Raw genomic sequence first — 16,422 nt, 5'->3', positions numbered from 1 at the left:
ACGCAGTGTCTCACCTCATGAATATTCTGCATTTGCTAGGATCGTTGAGCAGGGCTAGGGAATCCAGCAGTGTTTTTGCTGACCCTTCACCATCTGAATCACTCTGGTTTAAAACCAACGAAATGTGTCACCAGGCCTGTGTATGCGCAGTAAGAACAGTTTCGCTCCTGACACACTTCAAAAACAAGGTTTCCCATCCCTCCCAGGAGACTGTCCCCGTGGTTCGGCCGCTCTCCAGGACTCCGAGAACCCACAGGATCTCTCCCAGTGGCCACGTGGAGGCCGAGGGGCCCGAGGTCTGAGGTCAGGGACGCGGCTGCCGTGGAGGGGACTGCGCGGAGAACGCCCGGGGTGCCCATCGGCCTCCGCCCCCGTGGGGGGCACCAGGGCACCTCCCGGATGGCGTAGGTGACCCCCTGGTTCCACTGGCGACATCCCTGGCGGCCCGATTTCCACCCCGGCTGCCCGGCCACCGAGGCCACAGAGCATCCGGTGGCGGGGCGAGACCAGGCGCCCCCGGAGCTGCTGCCGGCTCCTCCTCCGCGCCGGCCGCCGGGGCTTGCGGGCTGCGGGCCTGCTCCCGAGTCCGGGAGGTCGCCGGGCCGCGCCGGCCGCCGGGGTCCACGCCCGGGGGCGCGCGTGCGGGCGGCGGGGCCGAGCTGGCGAGCGGAGGCCGAGGCTGGTGGCGCGTCGGGGGTCCCACGGCGCACGGGCCGGGCGGAGGGGCCGCTTGCATGTGCCGCAGCCGCGCTCCTCGCCGTTCCGGGTCTTACCCAGCGGACCGGACCGGCAGCCTGGGTCTCAGGCCCGCGGGCGCGGCGGTCGGGGACAGGATGGCAGGGACGCGTGGGATCGAATGCCCCAGAACCGGCGCCGCCGCTGGACATCCGCTTGCCACCCCCCTTCCCTCCACCACATTTATGGGACATTAGCTAAGATCCGGGGGCGCTGGGTGCTGGGGATACGCGCCAGACCCACGTAGCTTCCAGGCTGAGGGTGGAGGCTCCTAACAGTGCAGCGTAGCTCATTACGGCGCTAGGGAGGGCCAGAAGGTGCTCCCAAATTGGAGTGGGAGGGGAGATCCAGGAAGGCTTCCGGAGGAGGTGACCTTTGGGCTCAGCGCTGAAGGGTGAGGAGAAAGCAGGGAAAATTGTTGGAGACAGACCAGTGCATTCCTGGTGAGAGGTGAATGTGTCTGGGCTGAGCAAGATGCCGACCACACGCACTTTGCAAAATGGGGTCACTGACAACTAAAAAAAAACAATTTTTTTTTTTAAAGTAGGCTCCATGGGGCTAGAACTCACCACCCTGAGATCAAAACCTCAGCCAAGATTAAGAGTTGGCTGCTTAACTGACTGAGCCATCCAGGTGCCTTATGATAATTTGGTATTTTAAAGAAGGTATCAAGATAAGTCATCGTGGGAAGGATCAGAACATTTTGTTAGTCTTCTTTACACATATTTTCCGGTTTGGTACAGATTTGTTTTAATTACTCTTGGTAGTGGTGGTGGGTAGGTGGAGCCTCACGATTTTTCTGAGCCTGCTGAGGCAGTGGTGAGGTGGGGTGGCCTTCCGAGCCACTTTCAGATTGCCTGGTCTGGAGAGAGGAGCTGCAAGGGCAGGCTAGAAAGCAGCTCTGCTCCTCTGGGCTTTCCCCAGGCCAGCCCCAGTGCCCACCCATCAGAATCTCAACCTCAAAGCAGAGTCTCTTAGCCCCAGAGGTGGAGGCTGCCAGGAATTTCTGAGCTGAGTGCTCCAGCTTCTGGTAGCCACGCTGCCCCACTCCGGCTGGTCTCCCTGCACCACCCCCCTTGACTTGCTGCCCACTCCATCCCGACCCCTGCCACTCTGCCCCTGCAGTCTCTCCTCCCAAACCCAGCAGCCTCTGCTCTAACAACAGCATTTATTGAACCCCTTCTGGGGAAAGGTACACAATCTTTAACAGGATCCTATGTTAAAGATGGGAAATTTGTGGCTCAGAGGAGTTAAGTAGCTCAGCCCTAGGAAGTAAGCAGCAGAACTGGGATGTGAACCCTACACTGAGCCTGTGGTGCCTTATGGCTCTTGGCTCTCCCCTAGGTCCAGAGCACCTTCTGGAATTCCTAGATGTGCCTATGCCACAGTAGCTAAGCCCCTAATCAGGGCCAGGAAACCACCTCCAGGTTCTGCTCAGCCAGGACTGGGGCTGGCCTGGGCAACCTTGCAGAGAAGGCAGGATGCCCCATAAGGTCCTCCAGCCCAACACTTTCCTCCTCAAGGGAACTCCGAGGTCCCCAGGAAGCAGTGATGTCACACAAAACTCCATGCTAGGGGTTGATGGTTTGTTGGCTCCCAAGAATTGCCTGACACTGCCACCAAGGAGAAGTCCTCCCACAGCAAGGCCCTAAGATTAAGTTGACTGACTCTGTACCTCTCTCCCCTCTGCATCCCTCTGCCTATGGCAGTTTTTTTTTTTTTTCTGTCCCCAGGTGTAGTTGCCCCTTGGCACTGGATCTTGGGAGATGGACGGATAAGCCTGTTCTCTGCTCAGAATCCCTGCTCTCTAGGGCCTAGGGAGCCCACTGTTCCCAGCAGTGAGGTGAGGGGAGTGTTAAGGAGTTGGAGAAAACTTCACTGGGTACTGGGTGAACCCCAGGGGCCCATCTCTTCCAACACCAAAGGTAGGCTTGGACTGGGCTATGTCACCTCCCACCCTCCCATCTCTAAAGAGGAGTAGATGATCCCGGATTTTGCTTCCTAAAATATAGAAAGGTTTGAGATACATCCACAGTGAGTGGGGTTCGGGAGCCCTTACAGATTTCCCTAGTTTGGGAGATTGAGGAAAGGATTTTACCCCATAGCCTCTGGTCCCTAGATCCCCCGTTCACACTCACAGCAGGCCAGAAACAGAACAGTAAAGGAAGTGTGCCTAGGTCAACTGAAAGCTGGAAGCACCAGCCTTTCACTGAGGTTAGGCAGTGTTGTCAGGGTCCTACCAGATTAAAGCTTGTTGGTATCTTCCAAGGTAGGAAGTAGACCAGGCCAACTAGGAGGGCTCCCTGGCTCTAGACAGCTACCATACCAGAGATGCTTCTGGGGAACCAGGTTGCTGAAGACTCCAAAGCAGCCACTTTCACTTTTGGGGGTATCAGACTAAGAGAAGGGGAAGAAGGGAAACCAAGCAAAAGAGAGGCTCTCGGGGACTTTGAAAACATGACTTTGAGAGTTGCCACTCAGGATGCAATCCTTGGACTAAATCTGATCCCCTTGTTAAAATAGGGTATAAAGTTTATTTACAAATATCTGTACAGTTTCAGTGACAGGTCAGGACTTCACAGAAACAAAACAAAAGCATTCTCTTTGAAGGGAAGTTGTAGGCAGTAGACTTGCCCTGCACCTGTCAGAAGCAAGACAGACAAACAGACCTATACATCATGAGCTAGGCTTATGGACATTGGCCTTTTTGCTTCTTGGAAGGAAGTGAAAAATATATAAAACAGCCTTAGGTGCCACACCCTTCAACACTGAAACCACATGGAAGGGAGAACGTGTGGAGCAAGGAGCAATGGGAGCAGCTCCCCAGCATCAGAAATACCGTGAACTGCCATGAAACCCAGCTGGGGGAGGTTGGGGGCAGGAGGGAGACAAAGCCAATGTTTTATGCCTGGTCAATCAAGATCTCGAGTCAGAGGCTCTGCCTCAGTTGAGATTGGAGACAAGTTCTCAGTCCTGACTCCAATCACCAAGGAAGGAGACTACTCAGGTGATAAGTTGGTTGGCTTTTCTCCTTGCTGTGTGTTGGTGTCTCAGAAGAAAGTTCCAGTAGCTGCATGTGGGGAGGTAGTGGCAAAGTGGCTACAGTGTGATGCAGTTTTAATAAAAATTTTATTACACAGCCATAATGTAATCGACACTTCTCCAAATCCAAATGATACTAAATACAGATCTACATGGTGGATCAGAATGACTCCAGCAAATTATATGGATTCTATAATTTCATGTCTTTTAAAACCAGAAAGAAAAAACAGTCCAGGTTCGTCATGATAGGAGAGGTCCCAGCAGCTTCCAGGACTCTGCCGGAGTCCGAGCAATGTTTAGCAGTCTGTGATTCCACATTTACACAACAGTCTATAAAGGGTTTCGGTCAATGGACTATTCAAGTATATATGATTTTAATGAGTCCATTGCCCACCTTTGCCCAACTGAACTGCGTCACAGCTACCACAGAGCTATGTTACAGTCACAGTTCACCAATTTTACAGTCACAATACTTTAAAAAAAAACCATCCATTGCTGCTTTTTTTTTTAAATAAAAAAGTGTAAACTAAGTTAAAGCAACACCGAGGCTCTACTAAACCCAGAAGAGTCACCAAGTTCATTTTTACGTTTAAATACAACTTAAGTCCATGATTTCCCATCATCCCACTTCCTTACAGAAAAGTAGGGTGAAGAAGCACAAAGCAAAGCTTGTAAGTTCCTCTCCCTCTTGTGGGACTCAGCGGCTCTCAGCTGTTTCTTTAGCTTAGTTCTTGGTATATATAGTCAGCTGTACTTTGTTCTGAAAAGATTTGTTAAATGCCACTTTTATTTACACTTGGAGCTTTACACCTGAGAATGATTATCAAGCAGTCAGCTTATCTCTTTTCAAACATTTCATAAAGACATACACACTTCTTTGCTGGCTTCACCCTAGCTGCACAATATATATGCTTACCATATATATATGTATACACACACAAAACTGCACATGCTTGTAACATCTGCAACCTAAATCTTTTTGTGTTCGTTCTCTCCACATTCACGTTGAATACTTTCTCTTAAAAACAAAACAAAATATTATTCTTTCTGAAACAGCAAAAACAGAATCACTAGGAAGAGACAAGTACATGGGGGCGGGGAAAAGACACACTATGTTCAGCCAAGAAGCTGTGGGCTGTACCCATGGGTTGAGCAAGACACCTGCACTGCCCTATCTGGGTACCTGGCTGTGGGCTTCCCTCCCACCTGCCGGGACACAGCCTACAGGGCAGGGGCCAAACTAGGGTGCCTTCTCTGAGGTGGGGGGTGTGTGTGGGAGGAGATGTCACACAGCTACAGCAGTCAGGCCTGTTTAGTAAGAAGAATCACATTTAATGAGTTTCTTTCTTGCAGTTTCAGATGCTCGAGTACAGCTGAAAAAAAATCTGAAACAGCTACAGACCCATGACAGACTGATACAAAGAGTACTGCATTTTAAAAAAATGATAAAAAAATCCACACTCACAGACACACACACACACACACGCACACACACACTCGCTCGCTCAAATAGCCCCCCCCTCCCTCCCCACAAATGTACACTTTTTGGAAACTAAATTGGATTTGAAAACCTCTCTTCTGCAGAGATGGGAAGAAGAGGAAGATGAGGAGAGAGGAAGGAGGACTGCAGGTGCCCAGTCCCCACTCTCTCCACGAGGGTCCGGTGCCAAATGTTCAATGGTTGGGTCCAAGGCAGCCCATGGAGGTGGCTGCCTAGTGCTGCTGCTGTCGCCACCAGGGGCTCCAGCAAGAATCCCAGCTCCACGCTAATACTGAATGTGTGCAGAGTGGCCAATGAACTGTGCTGGTTTAAAAAAAAAAAAACAAAAAGAGAAAAAAAAAAAGGCAAACACAAATCTAAAGACATGGATAAAGCCCAAGAGAGCCCAGGCCCACACCGGGTGAGAGGCCTGGGGGGTGGTGGGAGATGGTGCAGACAAGGGAGGTCTATACAGCAAATGGTTTATATTACAGATGACTGGCAGTTTAGAGTCTCTTCCCAGTTCTACTGCTGCTCCAGCCCAAAGAGGGCAAATCAAAGGAAAAGAGGACACTGTGATGGGGCATGCAGGGTCAGAAGCAGCAGGCTGGGTGCGCTCAAATAAGCCCTCGTCGTTTTTTGTAGTCTTCCAAGTTTAGAGATCTCCTTGGAGCCCCATCTTTGGCTGGTGGAGCCTTGGAGGTGATGGCCAAAGCCTTTGACTCTGTGGGAAAGAAGAGGAAATCAGCATCTAAGGAGCCTACAAAGCCTTCTTCATCTTGCGTTTCACCCCTTCTGGTTGCTTGGCTGCCTGTCCCTACTCCTCCCAAAATACACCTGTGCCCCAGCTTACTCCAGTCTCTGTAAATACTGAGAATCAGACACTGGCACTTCTTCCCTAAGGCACGTCAAGGCACTTCTTCCTAACAACGGGGCCCCCTGCTGGCTGAGGCAGCCATGGTGCCCTCTGGTCCTTAGCCATCAGCACACCCCCACACCTTCACCTACCTGAGCTGGGAACTTGTAAATCAATCTTCACATCAAAATCATGTACTTTGAACAAATCTTCTGAGAGGTCACTGGCTGACTTAGAATTCAAATCCTTATCCTTGCCCTGACCCTGCAATGTGAAGAGAAAAGCTAATTATAGAAGTATGAATGCAAGTGGACTTCAAGAAGCAGCAGCACTAATGGAAAAAAAAGCTCTTGCTCAAGTTCATCAGATCTCTTTCCTAAGGCCCTTTTTCTGATTCTCTCAGAGGGAAGACAGGAGAGGCCATAAGAAGGTTTCTTTTCTGAAGCCTAAAAGAGGAAAGGGAAGGCTCGTGTCTATAGTGTGGGGGGCTGAGGAGGGGGTCAGGACAATAAGCTACCTTCTGACCCAAGATTTCAGAAATTCCTGGGATAGTTTGGGCTCCACAGGAAAAGACCTAACTTACACACACACACACACACACACACACACACACACACACAACCCCCCCACCCCAACAAACAAAAAAAAACCCCAAAGAACTCTGCTTCTAAATGGGCAGTTTCTCTGTTTAACATTTTAGTTTTCAAAGAGCTTTTCACCTTTACAAACATCTGACCCTTATGTGTCATCAGCTTCTCCTAATCATCCTGTGAAGCAGCAGGATAGAGTATTATCCCCATTTTACACACGAGAAAATGTGGATCAGAGGGCTAGATGTCAGTTGCCTAAAGCTGCAATCAAGGCCTTAGTTTAATAGTGGTGCTGGGCTTAGCATTTAGGTGGCTGACTAAAACTCAGTAGCTGTTTATTACAATTGTAAAAAATCAGGATGGAGAAAGGGCTGCAAGTGGGATGCTAGTTCCTCCACGTGGGAACAATCAGGCCTAACCTAGGCCAAGTGTCTGGGCCAGTAGCCTTGCTCTGCAGGCCACGGGGCAGTACTGCACTTGCCTTGGTCATTTCCTTTGGAGCATCTGGTAACACTCCAGAACCATATTTTGCATTCAGCTGGGCCAAGATGGCAGCCTGAACAGCTGGGTCTCTGGACTGAGAGAGAAATTGAGTTATTTTAGAGATTATTTAACACTCACACAGTGCTATGCCAGATTCTTTCCCATCGACTACCACTAACATCACAAGCACCACGGTGGACCCATCAGCAGCTCAGTGGGGTTTTCTTCAAGGCAGCAAAGAGAGGCAATAAAATCTTTGAAGCCCAGGCCAGCCTGGTCCTAGGTGGCTCAGCCTACATGTTCCTAATGTCTTGCTGCATTGGTAAACCCACCCTGACACAGGAGGGGTTAGGCCGTAGGTTTCTACAAATCCATGCCAGGTTTTCGCTACCTGTGTCCTATAGCAAGATTTAAAAAAGGAGGTAGCCAGACCCAAGAGTTTGAGGTAAGCAAATCCCACTAAGACAACATTATTTTTAACTTCCTTATTAATCTCCTAATGGAATTCATTTTATGTCCTAGAATCTAGGTCCTGACTAAAAATGTCCTCTTTAGGCACTCACATTAGAAACGATGGTAGGTTTGCACTGCCGCCTGGTAAAGGGATCCATCTGTTGGTTTTTCATGTTGTGACTTTCAGCCTGAAACGGAGAGCATACATACAGAACTGTCTCCTTTTCCTCACCTTTCGTTTATCCTAAGCTTACATATAAATAACAGTCCTTGCAAGGGCTAAAAAAAAAAAAAAGTCAAAAGTCTATTATCCTCTTCCCTTCAAGAACAGCAGAGCAGATATGGGGACAACACCTGAAAGAACAAAACTAGAAGTCCCTAAAGATGAACACCTGTGGAGTAGAAGCTAAGGGGCAGGAAGGGTGAGAAGGGCAGAAGACTGTTGCTTTTCATTATCAATCAGTACATCCCATGGATATATGTGTGCCCATAGCATGCGGAGGCGAAGTGTACATGTTATTCAGTAAGTAAAAAAAAATAAACTGGAGCAAGGTATATAGAAGATTTTGTATCATTTTATTATTATTTTTAAAGAATGTATTTATTTATTTGAGAGACAGAAGGAGCATGAGCAGTGGGGAGGGGCAGAAGCAGGCTCCCTGCTGAGCAGAAGGACCTCGGGATCCCTGCTGAGCTCAATCCCAGGACCTCGGGATCATGATTGAGCTACCCAGGCACCCCTCGTATCATTTTATTAATTAAAATTGTTTTCAGTGATCCAAATCAAGTTGTCTTACTCACCACAAGGGCCTTCTCAGACTCCACAATGTTCCACTCCCGGTTCCGCTGGTTGATGTAACTGTGGGTGAGTAAAAGGGTGAGTCAATGGGCTGTGGTAGGAGGAAGGGAACCACTCAGCTCTGACCCTGGAGCCAGACGGAGGCAGCACATGTGTAAGGCCACAGGCTCGGCTGATAACTGTGGCAAGGTCTGTGGGTCCAGAGTAGGAGCCCAACCGAAACAGGCTCTGTAACACACCTGATAGCAGATATGTTTTTGGTCCGCTGACGGTCCAGGGCCTCTGCTCGCTCCTCCAGCTCATTCAGCTGGTCTTGGATCTGTTTGGCCTTGTCCTGATCCCCCAGGTCCTCAGCCATGGCCTGCACACAGAGACATATGTGAGTTGTTGGCTATGATGGGCTCTGTATCAAGTGACCCCTTACTTCCAGCCCAGGCAAGACAGCGCATGTGACAAACAAATGACAGGAAATACAAAAGAACATTGAAAACAAACTATACAAATGCAAAGTATAATTCTTATTACAGCACTTAACACCTTGCCATATAGCTAACTGGCCCTGGGCCTCTGGCAGCAGCAATTTGTAATATTAATCTTAGAATCCAGGTCTCTTGGGGCTCACTCACCCTAACAAGGCTCAACCCTATCCTGATGTGAAGAATGGAAAGTCCCCACCTCAGTTGGGCTTGGCAATATCATTTGTTCAGACCTAGTTAGTGTTGAGAGGACCCTGAGTTCTGGCTTATTAGACATAAAACTAAAGGGACTAGGAAGTAACGAGAATGGAATGGACACGATCAGTTTCAATTTATAGAAAGGAAAATGGCCAAGGGATGCTGCCCAGGGGCCAAGAAAGCACCATGTTGCTTATGCTGGAGCCCGATCCAGTCACCACTAACCGAGCAGAGAATGAACAAGTCTGATTTCCACATCTTACAAGACAAGGAAGGGGGCTCACATGCAAGTCCTCACCTTTTCCTTTAGCAGCTGAGTCTTCTTCATAGCATAGTTGGGTGGAGCTTTCCTGAACCTTTCTTTCTCTTTTACAATCTGTACCAGAGAGGAGATACCAGCAGTGAGGTATTCCTAAACTATTTCTGTAGACAGGCTAAGTGAGCCCATTTGGAGGCAAGCAGCTAGTTAAAAGGGGGCTGGCTCTTCCTACAGCAGTGTCATGCCCCAGAGAGAGAGAGAGCGAGTTCATTCCAAGGGATACTATGCTGTTTCCAGGGTCACGGAGATTCTTCTGGGACAGTCTGAAGGAACATGCACCAATAAACAGCAGCAGCCCAAGGACCTGGTACTGTAAGGCTAGCCACTGTCCAAGAGAACAGAGATCAAAGAATTTTACCAAAATGTTTTGGAGAAAGGAAACTCTTGAAGGACCAAGCCTAGCAGAATACAGATCCCTGAACTCCAAATACACTTCTTTACTCTATGACTTCAAATGAGAATAGAGAGAAAATCTGGATGAACAATAAAGCAGGTAGTAACATCAATATTCTCCCATCCTTATGCAATAGTAGCACAACTAAAAATGTCAAGATACAGGGAAAGAAAAGAAAGTCATGTTCTCTTTCTCTAATACTAGTTCTTACTGAACCTCTAGTCTCTGGGGTACCAGGTTTCTTACCTCTTCAATGTCCTGATCATTGAATTTATAATTAAGAGCTTCTTTAATAGACAATTCCTTTTTATTGATTTCATCGAGAGTGGGCAACTGCATGCCAGCAGAGAACATCTAGACCAAAACATAATAAAAGGTTATTAGTAAGAGATTCTGGAGACTTTCTCAGGGTTTTCATGAACTGCCAGGTGTTATCTACCCACTTACCGCTTCTTTCCATTTCATGAATTCGCTTTCGGTGAATTCCTGGTTTGAGACAAACTCTAGACGGAATACTCGTTGGTCGTTGCCATGCCTACACAAAAAAGAGACAGCAACTCCAAGAATGGGTATGTTACCTGCAGTAACAGCAAAGCAATCCAACCAGACTATGAACCACCTATCTCTGTGGTTCTCAATCCTGGCTGCCCTTTAAAATCACCTAGAAAGGGGATCCCTGGGTGGTGCAGCGGTTTGGTGCCTGCCTTTGGCCCAGGGCGCGATCCTGGAGACCCGGGATCGAGTCCCACGTCAGGCTCCCGGTGCATGGAGCCTGCTTCTCCCTCTGCCTATGTCTCTGCCTCTTTCTCTCTCTCTCTGTATGACTATCATAAATAAATAAAAAAAAAATTAAATCACCTAGGAAGATCTGTGAAAATTCTAATGTCAAAGCACCACTCTAGTTCAACTGAATCAGAATCTCTGGGAGTAAGAGCCAGGCAATGAAATTAAATAAACAATACCTCCCAGGCTGTTCTAACAGGCAGCCAGGATAAAAGAATCATAGCTGGCACTGGGGGAAAAACTGGACTTGGCCAGTACTTCAAAAGTCCATTTACAATAAAATCTGTCATAGTCAACAGGCATCGATAATATAAAATATTATGTAGCTCTCTGAATGGCAAGGAAACACCATTCCCTAGAGAGAAGGCACATTGCCTTCTGACTGACCCCTATGCTGGTGAAGTTAGGTGAGTCAGTGCCATTCTCCTAGGGATAGTCATTCTCTGCATGTCATGGTCACTGCCTATCTCAACTGGCTCTTTTAAAGCAGCCCTGGAAAGATGGTGGGGACAGGAGAAGGGAATGGAGACCACAGAGACTAAATTAGGCCATGGGACAGCTGAATCTATTAGCTGCTATTTGCAATGATCCTGGTAAACTACTTCTGTTCCTTTTGATACAGGGTCTCTAGAATTTTCAGGCTCCACGAGGGCAGGGATTTGCATGTGCCTACTATATTTCTGCCTCTATCCTGATGCCCAGAACCGTGGCATGTAGCAGGCACTCAGTATCATGTGACTGAAAGGAAACTAAGTCCTGAAAGGTGACTTGACTCGACTCGTCAAAGACCAGGTTAGTTAGTGACAGAGCCAGGACCAGAAGCAGGCCACCTGACCATAGTCACCAAGGAATTGCCTGCAGGGATCTGGACAAGGCGGGAGCTCACAACCCGCCTTTTTCCTACTCTATGTCCTACCATTTCTTGTCCTGGATTTCCCGTGTGACAGACAGAGATACCCTACCTTTCCCTACAGGCAAGGGCAGAATAAGCTTCCCTCCAAGTACCCTTGGGGAACAACAGAAATTCACTGAAACATCATACTGGGTGAGCATGGCAGCCCCAACAGGTAGTGCCTGTGCACAGCAGAAGCAGAAGCTGCCACAATGGCACCTCCCCTACCGTAGCTGTAGCCCTTTGTTTGTTCTGGTGCCACCAAGCTGGTAAACTTTAGCGGTTTCCACAACACCTGTGATCTCAGCCACCTATATGAAAGGACAGAAAAACAGACTCTTTCAGAGCTCTCCACACCACCTTCTCTTTGGCTCTACCAACCTACTGTGGACAAGTGACCCTGCACTGAGAGGACCCCACAGCTGCCAGGTATTCTGGGCACCCTCCTCAGGTTTAGAACCCAGATGGCCAAGCACCAGAAGTCCTGCACGCAGAGTGCGCAAGCGCCAGGAGAGGAGGCGGTTAGCCTGGTGGGCCCGTTAGGAGCTTCTCCTCCCACTTACATTCTACCTTACTATGTGGACATACTTGGGATTTCAGAGGTCAGTTTTATCAACCAAATACGAAGACCATGGAGGTCAGTTTCTGTCAAGCTTTCTGGGACACAGAATGGCTGCTGGTCCTCACAGAAGGAGATAAACACCTAAAACCATACACCCCACGCTAAACCAAACAAAAACAGAAAGGAAAAAAAAAAACCTTAGTGGCTATGTTCCAGCCATCCAGATCATAGAAGCAGTCCCAGAACTCACAAAACAACCTCCTTTAAGTTGGAGGGTGGTTCTTCGTGTTTTTGTGTTTGTTTTTAAACCTCAATGTAATTCTGTTTTAGAAGTCACTTACTATGTAACATGGAAAATTTTCATTTATTTTTCAAATGAACGAAAAAGCTTCCAGATTATGTAACTCCCAATGAATACTCCCTAAATGTCTCCCTTCTCGCTTTTATATGAAAGGAAAATAAAGAAAGTTATTGTATGTCCAAGCCCCCTCCACTGGGCTCCAAAGAGTCTCTGGCAGCAGGTCATGCATGATCTCTGGTTACCTCGGTGTCATTATTCTACAGGCATTTCAATTAGAGTCTATTTTCCCATCAAATAGTAGCAGAAAAGTGACAGACTTATTCAGCAGTTCCTATTCCCAGTTGAGAATCATTATATTTAAAACATGGACAATTGTCCATGGAAAGAAACACCAACCCGGTAAACTGGTTTGCTGTTGTGGTTTCCAATGCCAATCCGTACAAAACATCCTGTGACCGTTTTAGCAAAGAAGGGCATGTGACACCAACGCTCTAGCTTATGCCGTGATAATCGAACCCGATTCAATTCCTCGGGTAAGGAGACTGGTTGTGATTTGGGAGGGATCTCTTCTTTCCTGTGAGGAATAAAGGGCAATGGGAAAAGTGTTCCTCATAAAAACAGATCAAGGGGTGCCTGGATGGCTCAGTCTGTTAAGTGTCTGACTCTTGATTTCAGCTCAGGTCATGATTTCAGGGTTGTAAGATAGAGCCCCATGTTGGGCTCCATGCTGGGCATGGAGCCTGTTTAAGATTCTCTTTCTCCTTCTGCTTCTCCTCTCCTCACCCGCCACCCTCCCCCTGCATGTGCTCTCTGTCTTTCTGGGAAAAAAAACACATCAGATCAAGATACATAAATACTACCAAGTTCTTAAAACTTAACTCAACCAAACTACACATGATTAACCATAGGAGAAAGAAATGAAGCCACAGAAGAAGTGGTAACAGCATCCTGCTCTTAACCAGTAGTATGAACTGTCTTCAATGAAGCTGTCATTCTAGATAACCTATCAGAATAAGAAAACTAATGGAAGCTCCAGGCCAGTCTGAGGGTGACACAAAGTCAGTTTTTACCTGCCAGGCCTGGACAAAATGTCCAGGAGTGGAGGCTGGGAGCCAAAGGTAGGAGCATATGTTTGGGCTGATGTGTTGGGGAACTCAGCTCTGCAATTCAGGGTACTGAACCAAATCAAAGTTCACCATCCAAACAAGAACATTTTGAAAACTACACTAAGTTTCTCCCCAAAGAGCCCACTTATTCTGACTACTAGACCAAAATATACACAGCTTACTCCTCTTCTTCATCAGATGACGATGTTCGGGATGAGCGGTCTGACTTTTCACTGGACTTGTCATCCTCTTCCTCTTCCTCATCATCGGAGTACACCTCACTGGTTTTTAATGGCTGTTTTTTAGCAAGGAGTTCAGCTAAAAAATAAAGGGGAACGTTTACCCACATTATCTCAATAAGAAACAGAAACATCTTTCATCCTTGAAAAAGAACTGGGATATGGGAAGGGACTTAACAGACAGCCCCATCCTCTCTAGATTGCACTGTGATTACTTGGGCTACATACAGGACCCAGTTAAACCAGAGTTAAAAACATCTAGGCACCAAATGTCAAGCTTCAGGGTGCCTGGGTGTCTGAGTCAATTAAGTGTCTGCCTTTGGCTCTGGTCATGACCTCAGGGTCCTGGGATCAAGCTCCAATTTGGGCTCCCAGTTCAGTGTGGGCGTCTGCTTCTCCCTCTGCCCTTCCTCTCACGCATATTCTCTCTCCCTCAAATAAATAAGAAAATTAAAAAAAAAAGTCAATGGGGATCCCTGGGTGGCTCAGCGGTTTGGCACCTGCCTTCAGCCCAGGGAGTGATCCTGGAGTCCCAGGATCGAGTCCCACATCCGGCTCCCTGCATGGGGCCTACTTCTCCCTCTGCCTGTGTCTCTGCTTCTCTCTGTGTGTGTCTCTCATGAATAAATAAATAAAATCTTAAAAAAAAAAAGTCAAGCTTCAATATACCAAAAAAAAAAAAAAGGGCCAGGCAGCCCGGGTGGCTCAGCGGTTTAGCACCCCCTTCAGCCCAGGGTGTGATCCTGGAGGCCTGGGATCAAGTCCCATGTCGGGATCCCTGCATGGAGCCTGCTTCTGCCTGTTTCTGTGCCTCTCTCTGTCTCTCATGAATAAATAAATAAAATCTTAAAAAAAAAAATGGCTGGAAGTTTATTGCTAAGTGGGCAGAAAGGGTCAACAACTCTACTGAGAGTTTTCTTTATTATACTCAAGATGCCTAAAGACAGGCAAGAAAGATGGACAAAAATTTTGTGGTATCTTCAGAAGGTCTCAGAGAAAAACTTTATTTTCAATTTAAGGTACTATTTGTAATAACAGAGACTGAAAACAACTCAAATGTTTGCACAGGGGAGTGGCTGAATCACCTCTAGTACACCCACCAAACAGACTACTCTGCAGCTACAGAAAAGGAATGAGGGGCACCTGGGTGGTGCAGTCACTTGAGTGTCCAACTCCTGATTTTGATTTTTTTTTAAAAGATTTTATTTATTTATTCATGAGAGACACACAGAGAGAGGCAGAGACACAGGCAGAGGGAGAAGCAGGCTCCTCGTGGGGCACCCTATGTGGGACTTGATCCCAGGACCCTGGGATCATGACCTGAGCTAAAGGCAGATGCTCAACCACTGATCCAACCACGTATCCCTGGTTTTGATTTTTGACTCAGGTCATGATCTCACAGTTATGGGATAGAGCCCTGCGTTGGGCTCTGTACTCAGTGAGAGTCTGCTTCAGATTCTCTCTCCTTCTCCCTCCCACTCTCTCTAATAAATACATACATAAAATTTTTATTAAAAAAAAAGGAATGAGCTAATATATTATATCCTGAGTTAGAAAATGTTTCTTAGAGAGGCAGTCAGTAAATATTTTAGGCTTGTGCTTGATGTTACCATTTCAACTACCCAATTTTGCTGCTGGAGATAAAAAGCAGCTACAGACAATTATGAAACAAAAGGGCACTGCTTCTTTCCAATAAAATTCTATTTACAAAAACAGTGTAGGTAGTCTAGTCTATTAAATATATATATTTAAGTAAGCTCTATACCCAATGTGGGGCTTGAACTCACAACCCTGAGATCAAGAGTTGCATGCTCTCCTGACTGAGCTAGCCAGGCACCCCTGGAACCTCATTATTTCATATAATCGTGAAACAAAATAATAATAAAAAGTCACCTCTATATATCACAAGAAAAATGAAATAAAGTATTCAACTAATGGCACAATCACACAATAGGAACTGTAACAAGGGACTTTAAAATATAGTCATTCAAAACATAGATACATGTATCAATGAAACAGAAAGCCCAGAAAGAAACCCTTGCATATATGGTCAGATGATTTTCAGCAAGAGTGTCAAGCAAGAGTGTCACTTTCAGCAAGAGTGTCACCACTAATGGGCGAAATGACAGTCTTTTCAAAAGTGGTGCCAGGAAAACTGGATATATCATGTGGGGAAAAAAAAGTTAGACCCTTATTCTAATTTATGAATCAAAGACCTAACTGTGGGGTACCTGGGTGGCTCAGTTGGTTAAGTGTCCAACTCTTGATTTTGGCTCAGGTCATGATCTCAGGGTTCTGAGATCATAGGGCTCCAACTAAGGATTTTCTCTTTCCCTCTGCCTCTCCCCACCTTCTCTCTCTAAAAACCAAACCAAACCAACAAAACTAAAAAAACAAAGACCTAAATGTAAGAGCTAAAAATATAAGACTTATTTTTTTTTTTAAAGGTTTTATTTATTCACTCATGAGAGACACAGAGAGAGAGAGAGAGAGAGAGAGAGAGAGGCAGAGACACAGGCAGAGGGAGAAGCAGGCTCCATGCAGGGAGACCGACGCGGGACTCGATCCTGGATCTCCAGGATCACACACTGGGTCGAGGGAAGGCGCTAAACCACTGAGCCAGCCAGGCGTCCTAAAATATAACACTCTTAGAAGAAAACATAGTGGAAATGCTTCATGACCCTGGATTTGGCAATGATTTCTTGGATATGACA

General features: G+C 47.0%; 1 protein-coding gene across 1 annotated transcript in view; it reads right to left on the bottom strand.

The window, feature by feature from the left end:
- Nucleotides 1-3,845: 3,845 nt before the first annotated feature.
- The window catches only part of RTF1 (RTF1 homolog, Paf1/RNA polymerase II complex component), a 56,672-nt gene continuing 44,095 nt past the window's right edge, over nucleotides 3,846-16,422 (bottom strand). Inside the window, exons 7-18 of the mRNA XM_038580120.1 lie at nucleotides 13,652-13,787; nucleotides 12,760-12,937; nucleotides 11,729-11,811; nucleotides 10,273-10,360; nucleotides 10,072-10,179; nucleotides 9,411-9,488; nucleotides 8,678-8,799; nucleotides 8,441-8,498; nucleotides 7,750-7,827; nucleotides 7,185-7,280; nucleotides 6,266-6,377; nucleotides 3,846-5,981 (exon numbers count right to left, since the gene is read on the bottom strand). Coding sequence (XP_038436048.1) covers nucleotides 5,875-5,981; nucleotides 6,266-6,377; nucleotides 7,185-7,280; nucleotides 7,750-7,827; nucleotides 8,441-8,498; nucleotides 8,678-8,799; nucleotides 9,411-9,488; nucleotides 10,072-10,179; nucleotides 10,273-10,360; nucleotides 11,729-11,811; nucleotides 12,760-12,937; nucleotides 13,652-13,787 — 1,244 coding nt within the window. The 3' untranslated portion in view covers nucleotides 3,846-5,874. The remainder of the gene's footprint in view (nucleotides 5,982-6,265; nucleotides 6,378-7,184; nucleotides 7,281-7,749; nucleotides 7,828-8,440; nucleotides 8,499-8,677; nucleotides 8,800-9,410; nucleotides 9,489-10,071; nucleotides 10,180-10,272; nucleotides 10,361-11,728; nucleotides 11,812-12,759; nucleotides 12,938-13,651; nucleotides 13,788-16,422) is intronic.

The sequence above is a fragment of the Canis lupus genome, chromosome 30, assembly GCF_011100685.1.
Source record: "Canis lupus familiaris isolate Mischka breed German Shepherd chromosome 30, alternate assembly UU_Cfam_GSD_1.0, whole genome shotgun sequence".
NCBI lineage: Eukaryota > Metazoa > Chordata > Mammalia > Carnivora > Canidae > Canis > Canis lupus.
Note: the sequence above shows the minus strand (reverse complement) of the source record. Positions and strands in the feature narration are given on the sequence as shown.